The following is a 23,218-nucleotide window of genomic DNA, read 5'->3' on the forward strand; positions in this document are numbered from 1 at the left end:
AGAACATTTTTTGGAGGATAGCTGTATTTTTTTTCTAATGATCTCTAGCAAACAGTAATCCAAAACATGAGGCCTAAACATATATATACAGGAGACTATTCTGCTTCATATATCCACAACATGGGTTATTTTATTGTTATCAGTTATGTTAAAATTATGAGAACAAGAGACCCTCAAGGCCATTATATCAATGGAAAGTGAAAGAAATTCTGAGAAAATCTGAATATGAAAGAACTTCCAGACATGCAAAAGAACTTTTACAGCCATTGAAAGACATTGCAAACTTTTTACCACCAGAGGAAGGAACCTACAACAGTTTGGTGACATCAACAGCAAATGAAATAATATCACATGGGAGAGAATTGGTAGGCAATTATCTTTTTTTTTTGAGCTCTGGAATAGTCAGAATTCAGCTTTTTGAGACAGATGCACAACAGGTCAAATATGTTTGCATCCTCGTTTTTGGAACTAATAAATGAGAAAAACCTACTCAAATAGAGAGTGATAACAGAAAAGTAATTCAAGATTTTCCGTCATAGCAGCGTGTCTGATTTGTCATCCCACCTGCCCCCTCTCTAAAAACTACTTATTATGTAGAAATTGCGGCGCCAGATCAAGATGGTGATCCCCATGATGCAGTAACCTGCCTGGGACAATGGCCACGATCAGTCTCTTTGCAGAAAAAGCCCTGGAGTGCTTACAAAGCAGCTGAGGGATAACCTTCCTAAGGAGAAGTTTCCCCCTGAATCTCAATAGGTAGTGCTGGCTGGGAAACATAAATACTACAAATCTCTTCAGCTGTGCCGTTGCTTTATTTTAACTATTTGTTAGTAAAACTCTGGATTTTTCTTGCCCAGATATTTTCAGTCATAGTATCCTTTAGCAGCTCTGATGAGAAATTCAACAAAACATTTTTGCACCACATAGACCTATACAGTTATAAAATTATTTTGGATATTAGTTCTGAGTACCAGAACTTTTACTGTTAATGTGTGACATAATGTTCTTGCAATATGGAATTGCATTTGTACGCAGTCCAGAGCTACAGGACAAAAAGATTAAATATGGCAACATTCAATCCTGATAAGCAGGCAAATCACTGTACATCAAATATAAAGAATATATTTAGCTGTAAATGTAAGCCTATAATTTTGTCACCTCATCTCCAATAAAATGGATCTGTGCCCAGAAAACAGGAGCACCCAACTAGACCAGGTTCGACACACCAGTGGGCTGCTATGATGCAGGGAACATAGAAGCATCGTGTTCACTATGTCAGTAGTCAGCTGACCAGCAGTAGCTGGAGTAGTTAATGCCCACGCCCAGCTTGTGTTTCCTCCCAACATTAGTATTTCTTCTAAGAAATCTTGATTTCTCAGAAAGCCGAAGGATATGAGTCAACTCCTCTGGTCTTATAAGACTGTTTTTCCATTGCTGTGATCAACAGGCCCTTCTCTGTGCCTGTGGACTTTATCCTTCTCGAACTTTCTTAGACTTAATCCTTCATGAGCCTGAGGTGCCCAGTATCCCAAGCAATGCCTTCATAAATCACACTAGATCTCTCTGTTGCTGTTGCGTGGAAATATTTTCCATGTTGTTACATCCTCATATTACACTTTCCTTTTTTTGCCTGCCCACTGATGGCTCTTAGACCTGTGATCAACTGTTACATTTTGATAAAGTTTTGGAATATAGCAAAAAAAAAAAAAAATCTATTATCTCTAAGTAATCTCTAACTTTTCCTTTCTATTTAGTCCATCACATCATCGAGTTCTTTGTGTACAATATAACAATTCTGTGCTGACCAATCTTCCCATCTTTGGTCATTTCTAGTTTTTTATTTAAGATCACTAATGGGATTATTTGTAGTACTGAAAAGAGAAAAACGATGGCAAAACTATATTCACAAATAACTCTGAGCTCTGTCTTGTCACGACTATATGTAGAGAGGTTTTACTTCCATCCAAAAGAGAGATGATGTGGAATGGGGCATGTGCAATCAGTTATTCACTTAACACTTTTTGTGGAGAAAATCAGATCTACGTCTGTGAGTTTTCATTGCAGACACTTTTTTCAATGGACACATTGATATCTTAACAGAACATTTAACCCTGACAACAATAGACTTGATTTTCTTAACTACCTCTCATGGACTGTTAGGAATAATTTTTGGATTCTGTGGGGTTCACTGACTGCACATTGACAATCACTGCTCTTGCAAATGCTTCCAAAGAGCACGATCGGCCAAACTGCCTGTGGAAAGGATCAAAAAAGAAGAATCAAAAGCTGCAGAACAAGTACCCAGGATCAGTAAAAAACAAAAGATATAGGACAGAGTCAGACCATCAAAAATGCAGACATATAAACTGGAGAAAGTAACAAAACAGATAGGAACAGTTGTACTGTGGTATCACAACTATTCCAAGAAGAAAAAGGATGTGTGGTACTGTGGAGCCGGAGGATGCAGGCATGCCCAGGGGAAGTTGCTCAGAAGCCATTTTGTTTTTCTGAGATTCACGTATTAGCACTTGCATTTATTCCTTGTTTTTGCATTAGGCTCTGGGCTCCACCCTGTCTGAAAATTTTGCTCCTTTTGCTATATGATTTAGGCTGTCAACAAGAGAAGCTTTAATCTTAAATTAGCTTCAAATGTGTCCTCCTTTTCTGATCTGAAAATAAGAAATTCTTAACACTAAGAAGTCAAACAATGCTTCAGTGAAAAAAGCAAAATTTGGTCTCCTACTGCACACCAAACGTTAGGGCCACACACATGTCCCATTGAGCACATTGAGAAGCAACTAACTGTACTGTTGGGGTTACCAATCAAGTTTCTTTCTCCAGCCCCAGAACACTGTGCGCGTTGCATGACCTATTTTTGTGGACACCCATAATTTTGCTCAAGCACCCAAATTGCACCTTAAATAAAGAGTGAATATCCCCCTGAAGAACAGAGCCTTGGGCCACGTTATCTTCTTTGTCAGATCTTGCAGCCTCACATGAGGATGTCCCTTGCTCCTGACTCCTCTGGTGATGCTTGTCCTGCTATGCCTCACCAGTAGCTCTGGGGCTGCAGGCACTGAGTGGTCCCAGGGGTGGTGGGACCTGCAGCAGCTTCAGGGACACCAGGAACTGCAGCAGAGAGGTCACTGGTGTGACCGCAGCACTAACCGCTTCAAAGTACGCCTTAGAGAACACTTCTAGTTCTGGTTCTTTCTATGGTTATTTGTCATGAAAATGTGGCATTAATTTATATGCAGCAATTACTTATAATGGGAACAGTACAAGTAGCTGCATGTTTTTTCTATTTTTGTGGTGATCACGTGCTGGCTGTGGTTATTTTTAAATGGTTTTGTTACTTGAATTAATATAAGTAAATGTGTTATATTCAATAGGATCTGAGCAGTGTGCAGTGTTAGTAAATAATATGGTTTATAAAGAACAAGCTATTCAGTGACCTTCCTAACATATGGGATTGCTTCTACTGCATTCTTCACTGATCATAGATTTTACAAAGAGAGAACAGAAGTGCACAAGTCATTACTGGATTTACGCATTAAGGAAATGTAACAGAATCAAAATAGGATTTTCATACATTTAAATCTTTCTCTGTATGGACTGTGTTGTCCTTGAGACATCGTTCCTAAAGAGATCTATTCTCTACATGCATGAAACCTTAGATTTTTTTTTTATTTTTAATTTCTAACATTAACACAAAAGACTAGTTTGTGCATACGTGCACATAATCTTGAATTGTGAAGTGTGCTGCCTCACAAAATCCCTGGCCATGCCCCGAGCCCTCAGGCTCTGCCCAGATGGATGCCCAAGATGTGTGAGCCCCATTCATATTTAATCAGATCCATGTTAACACCTCCACCAACAGACTTGTTTAAGCCTAGGTAGAAGTAAGGTCTCCACTCTGATATGAGTAATATCTGACCCTTAGTACTAAAATAGACATTTCAGCTCTTCTGACTACACACGACACAATACCTATTCACCTCTCATGTCTATGTTTTTAGCACTAATCTCCTCTGATTAAAAATGCTGATACCCCAAAACTTCATTTTTCCTAAGAAAAGATGGATCAGGAGACCCTTTCTGTGGTATGCCTCTTGGACCAAGGAAGAACTTTGTCTTTTAGCTCACATTTGACTCACACTTACAGCAAACTGAAAAAAGAAAAGGTCACAGTAAAATCTAGTTTTGCTGCTCCATCCAGGAAACTAAGATGTCAACAGTAATAGCAGCAAATTTAACTAATTCAAGCAAATGTAACTAATCCAACCCTGTTCAGGAGAAATTTATTTACGTCAGGTGTTAATTTTTCTTATTCTCACCTCCTTAGTTATACGCTACTTTCTAAAAAAAAAAAAAAAGTTTTTAATCTTTTGAAGTTCACTTCCAGTTATTCTACCCTTTCTCATTTGCACCATCTATGGTTATCAGAATGTATGTGAGGACAGTTCCTGAAAATAATTTAAGTTGAATTTCCTTACCAGGAAGCAGGTCTGGAATACACTGGAAGAATAATTCATTCCAGGAAAAAGGAAGGAGTGATCTTTTTAAGCAATTGCATTTACTGTAGGACACCTGATGCAAAATATTTAAAATTAAGAGCAAAACTGTGGTGTGTCTAAAAACAGATATTACATGATCACCTGAACTGCTAAGTTTTTGTAGTCATAACTTATACGGCTGTGTATGATTATAAGCCATTCTGAACTGACTGCCATAAAAAGAGAATCTTTTTAAGGGTAGGTGAATAAATAAGCAAGAGGTAATAGCAATATTCATTGGCAAAGGTTGTACATCTAATTGGACATGCTGATTCAGGGGAGGCTGTTAGCATTACACATGCGTGATCTTATCTATAGATAGGGATCATGCAAGTCAACCCATGGTGCATCTTGTCTACACATGATCAGAAGCTGTCTGAACAGAGGTGCTCAGCGGCCTGGAAAACTACTGTTCTTACATGCTTCAGTTTGAAAATCATGGCTAAACCTTGATTTTTTTCCAAATGCAATTTGAATTCACCCACTATTTGCTGAGGAATCTGATATGCATAGTTAAATGCTGATTACAAACAAATCCATAGATAAAAGGTAAAATATATGTTACCTGTTATTATTAATACTCCTCTATTAAATGGCCTGGTTTAAACATTCCAAGTGTGATCCCTCAAAATCTCACTGAAGTCAAAAGAAACTATGAGCAGGACTTCAAAATGTGAGTGTGACAAGGTCCTGAGCTGGCTTTGAAGAGGATCTGCCTTGGTGTTCTCCTCACAGTAAGATCTCCAAAGATGACAAAAAAAAATTTGAAACACAAAATGACAGGTTTTGAACAAAAGTAGTTTTATTTTTTAAACAGGGAAGGGTCAGAGCAGCTAGAAGAGAAATAAAAAAGATTGTGCAGATGTCCCCATGTGCTCCTTGCAAGTATGTCCTTACTTCCAAGCTAACCAATGCCTTTCTGAGTCACTGACAGCCCGTGCTTAGTCCCCTTGGTCCCAGGAGGCTCTTTGAACCCTCTCTGAGATGTGACTCCCACCTCTCTGCTGCGACTCTCTTAACATCTAACTGCTCCGGGCCCCAACGTTCACACAAAGGAGGAACCCTTCTGCTTCTGTGCCATTGGGTTTCACCTTCCTCGATATTTTTTTAATAACACAAAATTATAATGATCAAATAAAATGAACACCATAAGTGAAAAATAGAAAATGGAATTAGGAATCACTCAAGCACCTTCTAATGTTCTGGGTTTTAAATCTAAGACCTAAAAACTTTGTGCCTTGGAGAGAAAGGGCAGGGAAAACATTAAGAAGAAGGATGAAAAAGAAAGTCTGAAATGAAGAATTAATGACTGTGTCCTTTTAATTCTGGTGCCTCTGCAAAAGTTACAAACTAAAATACTGAAAGTATGTTGTTCATGACGATCTTACGAATGATACTGATATTTATTTTTTTATTTCAAGGGCTAGTATTTTGTACTAAAATGCCAGTCAACTGTTGGTTTGCTAATAGATTCCTGTTAAAGAGGACAAGGTCTTTTCTTGTCTGTTTGTTTTTATTTTAAAGGTATCATCACTTCCAGTCAGAACTGGATGGGAATCATTTTGCTTTCCACAAGCTATGCAAAAAGAAACAAAGGAGACCAAACCAGCCAAATGTCCATTTTGTGGGTGAGTGTAGGACAGAATGATTAATGGAGGATGCACACCAAGGATTGCTGATAATATAATTACTGTCCATGTAGCTGAAGAGAATTGTACATTATGTTGATTTGCATGCAAAAGGAACCAGTATTGCCACAGGTTTTAGTAGTGGGGTTTTTTCTTCATTTGTTTCTTAAGTGGGCTGTCTCTTGCTTACTCTTATCAAAGCCTTGCATCTGGGAAGACTGTTTTGCTCCCTGATGGGTCATTCTAAAATTCAAGGGCCAATATGAAGAGAACATAGACCTTGGACATGAAATTTTAGTCATGAAACAATAACCTGAGTTACAAATCAAGACCTCTGATTTCACTGTTACTGTGACTGAAATGTGGTAATTCAGGGTTGGCCACCAGGAGCAAAAAAACCCATTATTGTTTTGTTCTCTTTTTAGTACTTATTTGTCTGTATTCCCGTTTTCAGGAATGTCTTACTGTCTAAAATTACTGAATCCTAACCAGAGATCCTGTAACAAACAACAACAGAACATCAAAGGTGACTAAAGGAGAAAGATCAAACAGGAATTAGCAATCCAGGGAGCAATTAGAGGACATCAAAACTACCCTGAGGGAGAGAACAGGACTGAGCTAGCCCACCCTAGTTGAACAGTCCTATTGACTTTGATCAGCCAGGAAAACATGGATGAGTTGAGGGAGGTCTGTTAATAGCCCAGATCTCAGACAACGTAGCTGAACACACCTTCTTGCCTCTTAGTGTACTTTGGTATCTGACCTGAAAGTTTGAGGAACTTTATCTTTCTGGTTTAAACACAAAAATCTATGTGGAAAAAAAAATTTTTTTCTTCTGAATGTCCTGTTAAAGTATCAATTTACACTCTGCTTTTTCAACATCCTTTCTTTAACTTTTACTCTAATGAAACTATGATAAGTTGATTTTGCTCGAGAACTGTTGCATTTCACTGTAAGCTAAAGCCACGATGACTACAGCACACTATTCCCGTCCCAGATTGTGTCATACTGGTAAAGTTGCTAATGACTCACCTTTTAGGCTTGTGAGGCATCTTATTCAAGCTAGTCACCTAGGTTCACACTATTGTTAACAGTGAGATGGACATTTCCAAAGGGCAAGTCAGCTGATGACAAAACCACAGAGATGTTGGCTCGAGGGGATGTCTGAAGGCCTCTTGGTCAGCCTTCTGCTCAGACAAGACTATTGCTAGCACTATTTCAGATCATCTCTGGCTTTGTCTAATCCAATCGAGAATCTCTCAGAATGCGGCGTGCCAGTGCCACACTACCATCCTGGTGAAAAATATTTTTATCCAATGTCCAACCTAAACTTTTCAAGTCACAATTTACAACCATTGTGTATATATATATATCACCTGCCACTGCAAAGCATGATTTTGCTTTATTGTTAGGTTTTTTTTTTAGTTTCTCCTCAAGGTGTCATAGGTCTCTGTTGGATCACACCTTGCCCCCACTTCACCAGCTGAAACAAACCCAGATCCCTCAGCTTATGACCATAAATCATGTACCTGAGGCCCTTGGACATCCTGGTGGTCATCTGCTTGGCTCCTTCCAGTTTCTCATAATCCCCTTTGATATGGAGAGCCCAGAATGGGATGTGTCCTTCCAGGCAGGACCTCACATGCACTAGCAGAGGAGGAAAGCAGCTTCCCTTGATCTGCTGATTATGCTTCTCCTGATGACATACATTCTTTTAAAATTAAGAACAGAAAATGTTTACAGCGCTCTGGAGAGTTCAACAGGGCTTGTCCAACACTGCCTAAAGGACCCTTCCTAGGATTTGGTATCCCCTTGGCTGGGAGCGACAGGGTGTCCCCAGGGTGGCAGGGCCTGGCAGCCAGGGCCCGTCCCACCCCTCAGCCAGGAGCAGGGCAGCCGGGAGCATCGGGACAGCCCCAGACCTGTGCATCAGGCACCTCCCTGGGGACAGGGACAGGCCAAGGCTGGGCTGGGTTTTTGACCTGTGGGTTGGGATCAGGCCCACTGGGGGAACCAAGGTCTGACATGGCCCTGGGATAGGATGGCTGGACAGGGCCGTGGGGATGGGGCCAGGCTGGAAATGGCAATTAGCTTAAAAGCGGTGCTGTTTGCCCTCACAGGGGGCCCTAGCTTTCCTCACAGCAGCTCCCTCTCCTCAGGGACCAGCTCTGCTCTTCCCCAACTGGCCCTGCACCTCAGTCGCCAGGTTCCCAGGCTCAGGGCACCCAGGACCCCAACAGTACTCATCTGGGAAATGGGTACAGTCCTACCGAATTTGTCTGTCTTCAGAGCAGGAATCGTTTTTTATTTATGTCTGTAAAACATGTGGCTGGGTGGCTCTGATCCTGGCTGAGGCCCCCAGGCACAGCTGTAGTACAAATAATAGCCTGGAATCTCTTCTGAGTGAGGTATTTCCTCAGTGTAGGCAAGGGATTAAACTAATAACACCCAGTTTCCCCTTATACTGATATTAAGGAAAATTGCTCTGTTGGAAACCAGGAGCTCATTGGTTTGAGTACACTTTCCTTTGGGCAAGTCTCTTCAGGGAGTTTTCTTATTTTCCTTTATCATTACAGGCTAACTCTTCCACTAGGTACGCCAGCTGGCTATTGAGCAAAGACCTATGGTTTCCTATGTTGTAAGCAGCTTGCCAAAGCAGGGATTAATATTATTTCTCATTTTTATTTAATATTCTTTTTCAAGCATATCGTTTAAAAGGCTAGAAAGATAAAAAGTGGGTCATCCTGTTATGCTATCTACTTTTCAAGCCAAGCTTCACTAGCCAATGCAGGATTTACCCTAAATAATGGGTTAGCAAGGTCCGTTTCCTATAGCTACACCTAACAAACCCTCTCTTTGAAAGGGGGGAGACATTAAAACACATTATCCAAAATAACAGAAATATCTGGCAAATGTAAGTTATACTGGCTAATTTAAGATACGGTAAGCATCTTTCCTTGGACACATATACTAGCACCAGGTAGCCTGACTGAGGTGAAAACTCAAAGTTACTTTGGAAGAGAACCTTTTCTTTTTTTGCCAGTTTATATAGAACCTACCCCAGGAATCTCTTATTATAAAGAAACTAACAATGCATGTTCAGGTGATCTGCAAGACACAAGGCATGTTCCAGAGAAAGGTACATTCTTGTTTGAACTTGGAAGAAACCTTTTTCATAATGTAACCAGTGAAGGAGTAATTCTCCCTGTAAATTCATACTATATTCAGGAAACGAGCATGGCAGCTTTTAGAGACATCAAGAACAATCACCTTCCCAACTGAGAGGAAGAAGGATATGTGAGTCTGGCTTCTGTGGAGACGATATCCGCAATCTTTGCTGGGCTAGCAGATGTCATAAACTTTTGAATGCCCTAGGTCAGAGAAGTTGTTACATTGCCTCTGATTGATCTATTTACTTTGCATATATAATAGAAATAAAAGGCACAACTATATGCTTTCAAAACCAATCTGAGTTTTGCTTCTGCCTTTAAAAAATTAAAGATCAGATGTGTTTAAGCCTTAGAGTCCCGTGCTGGTAAATTATAAATTATAATAAAAGCACTTTAAATAAAAGTTTTTATGGTTCTTTTACATCAGTTATTTTGACAATCTATTCCTCTTAACTGTCACCATTACTGCTGACAAAAATGGTCCTAAATAATAAACTGGGTCATGATTCTGTGTCTGCCAAAGTCAATGCAAAGCATTTCCACTGTCAGATATCTGAAGACACATTGAAATGTCTTGAATGCCTCATTTTATATCCAGAGATACAATGTTAACATGGAGATATAAAATCAACTGGAGAGGATTTGAGCTTATCTTTCTTTTATCTGAATTTTTAGCAAAAGAAGATATAAAAGTATTAACTATTTGATCTTTTAGAAAGCTTTTTTTAATTACTTTAGCAAAGCAAAAACTATAAAACTAAATTACTGGTATGGAATAAAACCAGCAAGTGGCAGTATTTGACAAAAATCTGAGAGGTAAGTAGGAAACTTTTAAAAGCAAATGGAGATTTACACTATATCTAACTATAAGGTAAGCACTTCTCCTAGCATTCAGAAAGAAAGATCTCTCATTTCCAGCATAAATATCTTATTTTTCTGTTAGGTCAACTCCTCAAGCAGAGAAATTGGAAACAGAAGACAAATTTCCCATGGATATTTATATGCAGGGTCAACAAAAATGACCCTCCACATTTTAGAAAAATTCTTCTATGTAAACTGGCTAAGAATAGAAAGATATATCAAAACCATTTGGAAATCTTATTTATCAGAACCCTTCCCTGCCACCAATTTAGAACAGTATGTAATCAATATTAAAATCATTATACGGGGTTTTTTGCAGTGCATTTTATAAAAGAAAATAAGATGTAGATAAACCAGGAAAAAAAGAGACAAAAGTAATTTTAAATCATAACAGACGTGCCAGAAGCCAAAAAGGATGCTAGCATTATTGAAAAGTATAATTATGGAGTGATGTCTGTATTTTCACAACAAAAACATGCAAGGACCAGAAAACCAAGAGTAAAATTAAATTCATAGCAGAAGTTTTTCTCCAATCTTTAAAATCTACAGTTTCATGAATACCATGAAATATCACACAGAAGAAGCTTTTGGGCCTGATTTCCTACTTACTGAAGTCACTGAACTCTTTCTCATTGATTTCAGCTATGGTAGCCCTAAACAGTTTGTGATTCAAGTTTGCTCAAGACAGATTTCTTACTCCTATTATTTTATTACACAAAATCTCTTTGTGGAGGAAAAAAAAGAAATAGAAAAGATTTGAGGATGTAAAAAACCCAATAAAAAAACAGGAAACACGAGAAATTTGCCTTCCCCCTTGTGCAACTACATTAAAATAGTCTTCAGTTACTTAATAAAAGACTTTTTCCACAAGTTTACTACTTTATTTAGTTCAAAGAACTAGTCATAATCTGGGGATGAAAACTCTCTTATTCCAGAAAGTTTGTGAAGAACAGTTAAGAAACTGTGAGGATTTCCAAAAGTTAGCTTAACTTACACCACACAATAACGCAAATACCTTTCCTATGCAGCTTTAAGTAAAATGGATTTTCTTTTTAACCCACTCCCTAAGCATCTTTTTAAACTAAACTTCCCCCTTTACTATTGGAGAAAATCTCTTGAAAGCTTTTTTGGATCTTCTTATTCACCTCTGCGAAGACTTTTCAATCTACCCACGTTTCTCTCCTCTCTTCCTTGCCAAGCTAGCATTTTATAGACTGAAAACAAGACACAGTTCTTGGCCTCAGAAAATGTAGCCTTGACTCTTTAATCAGTGCACTGACAAGGAAGGAACTGACTGCTGTCTCAGCATCTCAATGAATGTCAAGTTGATCTGCATTATATTTTAATTAGAAGCATTAATATTCTATCCAGTGTCTAATACTGAGCTAATTGCACGCCACCTCATACCCTACCAGATTCCACAGGGCATGAAAAAAGTCTGCCTTCAATGACTTATGAGGAATTAACAATATATTAACCAAGAGCCTGGAGGTTACATGTAACTTAAAGTAAATGGCAAGAATGCTATATAGCATGTTAAGGCTAAATTGCCTAATTAGAGTGAAAATATCTATGCACTTTTAATCTCATTCTCAGAATTACATACGTATAGCATAGATACTTCTACTGCATAGTAGAATAGTCTAGCAAGTCACCAAATGCTAAAAACTTTTCAGAAAGAATTTAATTCCTTATAGAAAACATAATTTTGACTATGTATTTTATTTTTGAAAAGAATCATCATAAAGCACCAAAATGCCACAAAATAAACCATCGTCATATTTTCCTAAATGCTGTGAATATCCCAGTTTAGTGATATCCCTAAATTACTGTGTTTAATTATCTAACCTCAGATGTTTTGCTGCTTTTCGTATGGGTGCTGCAGGATGACAGATTTACAGCCACCAAGGTGCTCTAATGTGAGTGGCATTTCCGGGACAAAAACTCACTTGTGTCAACACTTGCACTTTGTAGGTCAAAAGTGCCCGAGCTTTTCCTGGACCAGGAAACAAATTGAATTTTCAGATTAAGACATACATATATCCCAACAGTGATTACAAATGCAGAGGAGGTGATACACGTAGCTACCGCTTACTGAATCGACATCGAGGTGATGCTCGTTTTAATCTGGTTCTTCTGAAAACTCCCTTCTACATCAGACTGGTTTCCTTCACTGTAAAACAGGTGACGCGTATATGAGTTTCTGAGCAACTTAGTGTGTTGAAATAGCAGACTAAGTCTAGCTCTGCAACAGTATTTAGAAATGTACTTAATTTAGAAGTGTGTCTAAATGGTAAAAGTCTTCCAGGAGTCTATGACTACCCTAGAAACTGTGTAATCACACTAGTGATGGCACGTCAATCAGCCTCCCCCATCTCCAGGCACAGACTGAGCCCTCAGGCTCCCAGTTAGCCAGCCTCCAGCTCACTGGGAGGTTGAAGGATGTTTTAAAGGACTCCTTAGAACAAGAAAAACATTTCTATGCTTCCATTAGCTAGCTCCTTTTTAAGATATAAGCAGACATGACGTGCTTTAGAGTGGAGAGACATAGTGACTCAGGAAAAACATAGTCAAAGAGTACTTCAGAAAGTTACAGATAATGACTCATCTCAGCATACTTTGATCCTGGGCCCATTAGTGATTTCCAGCACTTGTAGCACATTTCCAGGCTCTGATTTCCTACATGAGGCATTTGACTTGGTGGTAAAAAAATGTGCTCATATGCTAAACCCAAGTTTTCACAGTGAGAGTCCGAGTTAGAATTACTATAGTTATGCTTTAGGCAAGAATGGCCTCTACATTGTTCCTTGAAGAAAAAGACATGCAAGCAACCCTGCAGAAGTGCTGTGGCTTATTTCTGGGGTGCAACAAGGGGTGCTTACACCCATCATTTGTAAGAGAATGTGGTGTTGTTACACTTAATAGGTTAGTTGTGATCATTGTTATTGTCATCATAGAAATGGCATTCCAATGTTTCACCTGGGATAGTCAAAGCATGGAGAAGGTTGGAGAAAAAGTTTATACTTTGGACCTGACATCACAGGGGAATGACAACATATTTAGGGCAATGTTAGAAAACCCAAAGGTAATCTAGTTTTGTGTTCTCATGCAGGATTTGTTTTGAGAAAGTGCTGAGAATGTGGGAGCTAAGGCTGCAACCAATTATTCTTATAAGTACTATTCTTATAAGTACTAGTTCCATATTCTAGTGGTCCTCTCACACCTTGCCAGTGTACACACCTACCCAAAAACATCAGCTGAATGTAATTCAGGGGAATCCAACAGATTTTTCTGGTTCAGCAGTAAAAGTTGCAGCATTAATAGTCCAGGGATTGTGCACGTGAGTCTTTCAAACAAGGGCAGAAATGGGACTTAGTTTGTTGAGCTTGCTTCTTCCCTAAGGGTTTCTTTTCCTTCTCCTTTTTTCCTCATCTCTTCTCTTTGCTTTCTGTTCTCTTTTCCACTCCTTTCCTTTATCTTTCCCTTTCTTTTCCCTTCTCCACTCCTCTCGCTTCCCTTCATTTCCCCTTCCTTCTCTCCTCTCCCGGGGTGCACGCAGTCGCCTGTCTCAGGGGGTACCTTCACCCCCTCCCTTCCCGGGGATGGAGGCGAGGGCCGGGGAGCAGCAGCCTGGGGCGGGGGAGCGGCCGGGCCCCTCGCTCCGGGGCGCAGCGCTGCCCCGCGGTGCGTGCGCAGGGCGGCGCGGAGCCCCCGCGGCGGGGCGGCCGCCCAGCCCGCCGCCGGCCGGGGCGGGCCCACCGCCGTCCCCTCCTCCAGCCTGCGCGGGGGGACCGGATCGCCCCGCCGCCGACCAGAGCGGCAGCCGCGGCCGGGGAGCGGAGCGCAGCGGGCGCGACGCGGACCTGCCGGAGCCCCTCTCCTCCTCCTGCCCCGCGCCCTGCAGCATGGCCCGGCGCGAAGAGGCGGCCGCCCCCGGCCTCTGCCTCCTGCTCCTGCTGCTGCTCCGCAGCGGGGGGTTCGCCCCCCCCGCCGCCGCGCAGCCCCCGCCGCCGCCGCAGCAGCGCGGGAGCGTGTGGTGCCCCAGCCGCTGCCTCTGCTTCCGCACCACGGTGCGCTGCATGCATCTGATGCTGGAGAGCGTCCCCGCCGTGTCCCCCCAAACCACCATCCTGTGAGTAGCCGGGCGGGGGCTGCCGCGCCGGCTGCTCGGCGGGGCGAGCGGCGGGCCGGCGGGCAGGGAGAGGGGCGGAGGGAGGGCAGAGGAGGAGGAGGGGATACCTGGGGTGGGAGGCACTTTGGGTGGCGGTGGAGCCTCAGCCCTTTGTCTGAGGTCGGGGGAGGGGGGTTGGACCCGCGGCGATGCCTCTGCCCGGGCGCCCCGCTCGTTGCTGGCGGGGCTCCTCGGGGAGCGGCGGCGGGGCGGCCCGGGGCTGCCCGCGGCTCGGCGGAGCTGGGCTGGGCTCAGCTGAGCTCGCCGTCCCGGCCCCGGTGCCCTCTCGGCCCCGCGGCCGGTCCCGGGGGGTGGCGGTGCCCCGGCGCGCTCCTGCCCGGCTTGGGGGGGGGGGGCGGGAGGGGGTTCTGGCCGGTGACCCGGGTTTTGAGGGGGCATTTAGAGGTGGGTATTCTGGTTAACCTGCGGGCATTGTGTCTCCAGCTTAATCGTCCCTAGAAGGATTTAGCTGCTTCCTTAGTATCCTGCTTGAAAACATACTCAGTTGGCAGGAGGATCAACATCTGTAGTACTTTCTGTTCAGTCCTGAGACACGGTGGGGATGTGTGAGCAAACCGGGACCCAAACCCTGGGCTTACCGAAGACTAACTCGGTTCACGTTCCTGCAAAGGACTGAGGACATGCGAATTTAAGAGTTCTCTGTCCTGTTTTTTAATCCAGGCACTAACGTGTCGTTGAAGTGCCCGGCCATTCCTCCACAGGGTCTGGTCGCTGTTTTGAGCAGGATTATGTCGGTAATAAAATTCAGTATTGACAAGGATTACCATTTATTTCGTTCACATTGATTTTACTGAAACGGTGACCTTTCCAGCCATATTTGCCTGTAATAAATTCAAAGATCTAAACGAACATCACACACTATTTTGTTTCAAGGCTTACTGTGAGGAACGGATTTGTTCCACTGACCTGCTTATATGTTACTTGGGCTCCGAAAGCTCTTGGCACCAGCCCCATCCTTCCCTTACACACACACAGCCGTGGAAGCTGAGCAGAGCTTGGCCCTGGGAATTTTCTGCGGGGCCTCCTGTAATAAATTGACTTGTGACTTTGTCAGTATTTTCAAAAGGGATCTATAAAGCCTTGGTGTGTTTCGGCTTCCAAGTATTATTTAATGTGAAGAGTTCAGTCATTTAACATTAACTGAGTCCCTCTTTGGCAAGAAGCGCAGCCTTTTGGCAGAATGGGATTAGTCCTGCAGTACTTGTAAACCTTTTAGGGAACAATACAGGAAGTGGGTGGTTAATGTTTCTTACATTTGAAACAAAGTACATTTACAGAACACCTTTTGCCTTGAGATTACAGGAAACTGTGTAAAGCTAGTTTTGTGAATCATCTTAATGGTTAAAAAAAAAAAAAAAAGAAAAAGAAAAAAGAAAGTCTTTAGATTATGGAGTCAATTCTTAATGGTTTGGTTTCATGCTAAAGGTAGAAGGGCCTGCAACAGCAGCAAGTATTAGATTAAACCTAGCCAGGGTGGAGCTCCCCTTACGGTGGGTATTTATAATCTTGCAGAGAGTCAGAGGAGAATGTGTGAACAATGCAAGCATTATACTTGTCTAACCCCACTAATATATCAAATTGTCTAGTATTCCACATCTGAATTATCATTCGGGTATAATGCAAGCTACAATGCAGCAGAAGTAATGCAAAAGAAGTTAAAAACATTTTTTTCATCTTAACAAAGAACAATAATTCTCAAAATACGCCTGCGGATGATCAGCGTTCTTCAAAACATACTGGTGCCCTTACTTCTCATCTAGTAATGGGTATTCTGCTTTTTCACCAACTAGGGGACTGTTATAAACAAGTAATGCTATGTCTGTAAATGCACAACTTCTCCTTCTGCTACAGTTCTACAGAAGGGCTGTGAATGGGGAGGAGACGGGCCAGAAGATGGTCAGGCAACATGAATCTCTGGGACAAAGAACAATGGTACAAATTATTTAGTAATCAGGAGTTTGAAGGTACCAATTATATATACACAGCTTTCCTATTGTATATGAATTGCCTGCCTCTAGCTGTAGGATGTACTTTCAGAATAATTATTACATGTCTGAGGTACTTATTGAATTACCAGATGGTTTACCACCCATTTTTACCTTATGCTATTTAGAACTGCAGTTCTGCACAGCAGTGTTATGCTTCATGGTGGTAGCCCATCACCCACAGAAGATTTTCTACACTCAATAATAGTTTTTTTAAACATGAAAATAAGAAGCAGTTATTTTATCTCTGCATTGACTCTCACAGTTTGTCTTTTATGAGGAGCCTGTATATTAAATCTATTTTCTTTAGCAGCTAATTAGAAGTAATGAATTAATTTCAGTTGAATACCTTCCCCTTTAAAACATGGGCTTACGAAATCCTGCGAAGCGTGTTGCTGGTGGGTTAAGCCCATTTTTACTGGCATTGGTAAATTCCACATTCTTTTCTGTTTTATTTCTTTCTTAGGACACAGACTGACCATGCAGAGTAATTTTGTGGAAAAACATCACCATAAGTTTTTCCTCCTTTATAAGTATATAGTTATATTGTTTTTTGCTGAGCACTGGTTCTGAAAACTGTCCCATTTTGGAAGCTGAGTTGACTTTGCTCTACTTCACATATAATTTGTTATATGGATTAAAACAGCATGGGGCCCAGACCAACAGTGCAGCCAAATGTTTTTCCCCACATATCAAAAATGTCTACTCCTAATCTCAGGCTCTCTTTTGAAAACCGTTCATAACATTACTAGTTGCTGACCTTGCCAGTGCTACTTCTGGCTGTACATTTTCTCACTCTCTCCTGCTTCCCCCACTTTCTGGCACTTCTCCCTTCTCTGCTGCAGGCTGGGATCCACGGCTTAGATTTCTTCTGCAGGGTGGATTCTGCCAGCTTCAAAAGTGCTTGTGGAGCCTTGCGTGAGCACGTGGTTTCACCCAAGATGAGATTATTGGCCAGGCTCTTTGTAGGACTAGGGCCGGTATCCCAGTCAGCAGGTCCTGTGCTGGCTTCCCTTAAGAATGGAGACCCACCTCCAAAGCAGTGTGCAAAACCACTTCATGCCTTAAGTACAGTCCTGGAAGTTTCCTTTCATGTCTGACTAAATATAGAGTGCTCCTGTAGGCTCGGAAATTGCTGAAACATATTTATATTAGACCATTTAAATGATTGAGGAATGTAAAATTCTGGATACAGTACTATTGCTGTCCTTTCTTGCCTGAATTGTATCCTATTTACATTTATTGATGGGATTTTTGTGTTTTATAGCCATTTCTAGTTCATGGTGTCTATAATTCTGACAGGGGTCCTTTGAGTATGGATGCAATATGTTACTATTTGTATCTTGCCTAAACATGACCAAAATTCACACCTGTCTACAGGGCTAGTTACGCATACGCAAACCAATACTAAAATTTGTTCAAAGTTTTTCTTGGCAGCACCTGGATGCTCTCTGATTTTTTGCTAGCTGTACAAGCATAAATGCATTCACTGTAGTTGGGTCTCAAAGACTGAACAAGAATAGAAACTAACGTTCTATTGTAAGCAGAAAAGGTAAAAATTGACAAAAAATAAATGTCACAAAAAAAGTAGACTTGATTTGCACTAACAATGGCATGCAAATTATTGAGGAAAAAATATTTTTAAGTAAGTCACTCATAATAATATTTCCTATGGGTAATTATTACTTTGGCTCTCCTCTATGTCTGTTAGGAATAAAACACCTTTTTAATATGCAACCGTAATTTGAAGTGATCCGATCTTAATAGGACTTTTTAAATTGCAATCATTCCAGGTGACTATCTTTTGAAGGTAGTCACTGAAATTAAATTGAAGGCAACAGTCTCAGTGTTGCTCATTACTGGTTTTGTTTACATGATTCCAACATTCTACAAATTGGCCAGTTTACAGTGCATACATATTTATTTATTTTAATTTCTGGTTTATAGTGTAAATGTCAAGGATCCACCCAAAGGGAAAGGGGAAATTGTTAATTGTTTAATTCTGTGGTGGCTTTCTGGACAAGTATAAGAAGTACTTACATTTTTTTCATAGCTCCATGAGAATTTTTGTGGAATCTGGTGAACACTCACAACGCCAGTGAAAAGCATTACTGATGCTTTTCAAGAGCATCTATCTTAATACAATTTAAAAAAAAAACAAACCACCAACTTAATTACACAAATCACACATCTGTTTGGAGTGTACATTAATTACCAAAGAGGTAGGGGTAATGGAAACATAATGACATTTTGCATTTCAGTGTTGATTTGTGATAACATTATGTCTCTTAACAGAGGCATTTAGGGAAAAGAAATGGGTGATGTGTATGAATTCTGTCGGTTCAGGAGTCTCTGGGCTATCATAGCAGAAGGATGCATGCTATTTGCAGATCTGCTGTTTGCAAATGATGCACTATCAGTCAGCAGACCACCATTCTCATCTGAAAAATGCAGGATCTGTGCCTCCGATCAGATCTTTGAAACCCTTTTAGAAAACTTCCTGTAGATTGAGCAATTAAGACAGCAAATAAATACACCTTGACACTGTGAAGGACAAAGGATTGTAGTCTCAAATCTATGAGTAAGCTTGATCACTGCTGAGCAACAATTTACATATGTGAGGTAGTTGAGAGATACAACACTGGTATAAGATTTTAGTTAAGACACAGAGATTTGTATATACTTAGTGTTCAGAAAAGAACAGATACTGAAGGTTTACCTGAAGTGTTTGAGAATAACTGAGTACAGACACAAGTCTTGACAGACTCATGGCTGGGCAGCAAACTGCATTAGTGATGATTTGCTTGAATTACACAAAGCAGGAGGAAAGCATGAGATTATTTCAATAAAAATTATCTTAGGTCTTCCTTCCTGGAAATTTTATGACCAAGTGCAGACTTCAATTTGAGATTAAAACACCTACATTTAGGTCTCTATACACAGGAGCCTACAGCCATGTTTGGTGTCTGAGCTTCCCTTCTAGTGAGTAGCAACTTAGCCAATACAGTGGCTCACCTGAAAGGGGACACCTAGGATTCAATTCATTTGTTAACTATAGTATCTTGCACCATTTGAATTCCTTTGAGAAAATAATTTCTAGCCCCCAGCTGCCTCATTGAAAAGGACACAGGTCTCCCACTGGGCCTGTGTCATACCTGCTTGCTCCCAACAGATGTCTCAGACAGCCTAGGACATCTAAACCCACAGCAGGCACCACTGTTTGGACAACTGAATTAAGCTGCTACTGTTTGGGCAGTTTATTCATTCTCCAGCCTTCTCCAACATAAGTGTGTTGACTAGTCTTCTGTTGACAATAAAAAGAGTTTAAACATCCGTATGTCTATGTTGATATTTATTTGTCTAAACAAACGCTTAAAATGTTTTTCAGAAAAGAATGTTTTCATAGTATTTTTGACAGAAAGAAACTACTTGCAAAAATCAGGCTAAGGAGATATACACAATACAGAAAGTAACTTACTTTAAAGTATGCTAATTGTCGCTAAAAGGAGAATATTTCTCCTCCATTAAGCTCTATTCTCTGAGTACCAACAAATCAAATGGGTACTGCAAAAGATACCAAACCTCCCCAGTAAAGCAACTTTGGATGGTGTGTAGGATGTGAACCCTGCTAAAGCCACTCCCAGGCAATCTGTCTGTGCTACTGATGGAACCAGCCAGAACCAAGACATGAACGCGTTAAGGAGACATTTGCAGAGCTTCCAGAATGTGCTTGGTCAGTAGCAGGGGGCAGAAGGGCACAACATTGAGAGAGTGTTTGGTATATACTGGGAGACATTAGGCAAAACTGCTGAGGGATGCAGCAGAAGGCCCAGACGAGTCTTCGTTTCAAGAACGTATCTGCGAGTCACTAGATCCACTGGTGGGAAAGTATTTTTATCATCTCAGCAGCAAGTTAACCCTCATCAAATTCTTTGCCGAGGAATGGGAAAACGTGGAGCAAAATCATACCCATCATTTCCTGCAAGCATCTTACTGTATATTTAACACACCGTCACCAGAGAAATACATTGTCTTAATGAATAAACAAAATTTCTGGTTTTCATCTTTTTTACTAAGATATATTTTTGACCAGTAAATACTTAATTTCAGTGTTAAAATGTTAAATATGTATTTATTTACATAAAGATGCCCATAATGCGTAAAACCGAATATCCATTTGACCTAATGTCTGTTCTCTGAGAGTGACTGAAAGTGCAGCTTATAAGCAAGTAGAGCAGCATATAGTGGTTCATACCTATAATAATTTGCAGCTTAGGGATTTTCAGAGCTAAAGATTATTTCTCTATTATATGTAAATCTTGATGGATTTCTCCTCTACAAACTGTTTAACTTTTTTTTTCAATTTATTTAGCTGTTACTTGCACTGATAACTTTTGGTGACAAGGAGTACTACACAAACTACATGGTGTAAATTACTCTCTTCTTTTATTTGAAGCCTGCCAAATTGCTAGCTTCACTTGATGTCCCCCGTTTCTTCAGTTGGAAGAGACAGCAAATACTCGATCCCTCTCTATTGTCTCGATTCCAGCCATGATTCCATGATTTTATGACCTTTGATCCTAAGCTTCTCCATTCATTTCTTTTTAAAGTTGAGGAGTCTTCTCACTGAAAGGTCAGTGTTCTTAACCCCTCATCATCTGAATTGCTCCTTCCCCACTCTGCTGCATTTTGAGGTGAGGGAATTGTAACTTTCTGTATTATTTGCATGGACAGATCTGGTATGTGGGCTAACTGGGGATTTATAGAGCAGCATTAGGATGGTCTCTTGTTTTTATCTTCCGCTCCTTTCCTAATAATTCCCAACATCATATTTCCTTTTCTTGAACTTTTGTTTTAATGGAATTATGCAGGGTAGCTTAAGATCTTGTCCAAATGTAGTAATGCTGAGTTCTAGGCACACCATTTTATTTGTAAAGTTTGGTTTTCTCCATATACATGACTTTGTACTAATATGCATTAGTTCTGCACTTTAATAGCCATTCATGGACTGTTGACAGGTCCTTCTGCTGTTCTTCCTAGTCAGACTTTGTTAAAATAGATAAATATCATAACCAAAACTTTGTTGTCTTTGTTGTTCATCCCTCTTCCGCTTATGAATAAATCGAACAATGCAGAACCCAGCACAGCTCTGTGAAACTGGTGACCTTCCCTCACTATGAAAATTCACCATTTACTACCAGCATCTCTTTATATGCTCATCTGCACTGTGTAGGATATTTGCTTTCTAGCTGTTTCAAAGCTTTGGGAGTTTGGACTGTGGTCAGCACAAGATTTTTTCGTTTATTCTACTGAAATGTTTTAGAAAGCCATGAAGATTATATAAATCAGTGGGTTGCTTGGTATTGTCTAGGCTGCCATTTGAAAATCACAGTTTTAAATGTTTTTCTGTCTTCCTGATTCTGCTGGCAGATAGCTTCAGTGCCTCTGCTGTTACTCAGTCTTCCCAAACAACAGCAAAATTAAAAGTGACGAGTTATATCAATTTTCAGCATTACTTTGGGGAATTTAGGGGCATGAGGGACATTGAATAAGAAGTAATTTCTGAGTAGCAGAGACAAACATGGGATTACTCACTGGAAAGAGTAAGAAATGGTTGCTTGGACATAAGTAAATAGACTCTTTCCCAAAGAACACTGGTAAAAAAAATAACAGGGAGATGCCTATCCCTTGCATCATCAGGAGGGTCTGGATTGGAGACACAAGCAGAAGGGTGAGTGTCTTGTCTAACATTGTGGTAAACACATGCCTAAGAGAAAAATATGACTAATAAATATTCCAACCACCTTCATTTTTCTGAGTAGTTCTTACTGACTTGTCTCTCAGGCGAGGTCAGTGCTCATTAAGATGTGAGATGGGGATGTCATTAGCCAGCGGAAAACTTGGTCATTTACATATTAAATAACTGTCCGGCTGTCCACGTGCTTATGGATTGGCTTGTGAGTAAACTAAGTTTAAACTAAAAAGTTGAAAGTCTAGGAGAAAAGAAAAATAGAAAGTATAGCCAGTAAAGAAGAGAACTCTGGTAAGAGAACTCAGTAAAGAAGGGAACTCAGGCTCAGGGTAAAGACAGAAGGAAGCTGTGGAAAGAAAACAACATAATATAATAGAAGAAATTGCTGTGGCTGTTATGACATGAAAAAATAGCAGACAACTATTCAGAAAATAACAAAAGAAGAAGAGAAATAGTGCATGATGTGTAAAATTGCATAATATTTTATTTTTTGAATTACAAAATGTCCTTTTACAGGAATATTTTATTCTGCATAATGGTCAAAATGAGAATGCTAGATTAATGTTTTCAGGCCTCAATTCTATTTTGAACAATTGAAAAGCAAACTAAATTTTCACCCATCTTGACTCATCTCTCAAAATGATATTTTTTCAATTATTTCTTTTTGGATTCGTATTTCTGAGACTTTCAAAGCTTATTGTAGTTTGTTTACAGTATTTTTCTCCACTTCATATATTATTTTGTGATCAAATATTTTGTACACTCTAAATCTCATCTCGCAAATGTGAACTTAAGCTTAGCTTTGTATACATGAGTAATCCCCAAGCTTCTGATTCTTCCTGGGCTTGGACATTTGCTCAGTCTCTTTCCAGCAAGCCAAAGTGTTTACAGCCTTATAGGCTAAGGCTTCACTTACAGAAAAGGTCCATTTATCAAGGTGACATTTAAAATCTATATCACACAAGCTAAATATTTATAGTTGGTTGTCTTTCTGGAGAAGTTTATGTATAAAAATAAGTTAATATTTTAAATACTTGTGTGTATGTCTGCGTTTATATATATATATATACACAT

At 40.4% G+C, this 23,218-nt stretch overlaps 1 protein-coding gene across 2 annotated transcripts in view; it reads left to right on the plus strand.

The window, feature by feature from the left end:
* The first annotated feature begins 14,012 nt into the window (after window positions 1-14,012).
* PXDN (peroxidasin) overlaps window positions 14,013-23,218 on the plus strand; it is a 92,230-nt gene continuing 83,024 nt past the window's right edge. For both annotated transcript variants that reach the window (XM_054821713.1, XM_054821715.1), the window contains exon 1: window positions 14,013-14,347. In XM_054821713.1, coding sequence (XP_054677688.1) covers window positions 14,121-14,347 — 227 coding nt within the window. In that variant the 5' untranslated portion in view covers window positions 14,013-14,120. The remainder of the gene's footprint in view (window positions 14,348-23,218) is intronic.

The sequence above is a fragment of the Grus americana genome, chromosome 3 (genome assembly GCF_028858705.1).
Source record: "Grus americana isolate bGruAme1 chromosome 3, bGruAme1.mat, whole genome shotgun sequence".
Taxonomy (NCBI): Eukaryota; Metazoa; Chordata; class Aves; order Gruiformes; family Gruidae; genus Grus; species Grus americana.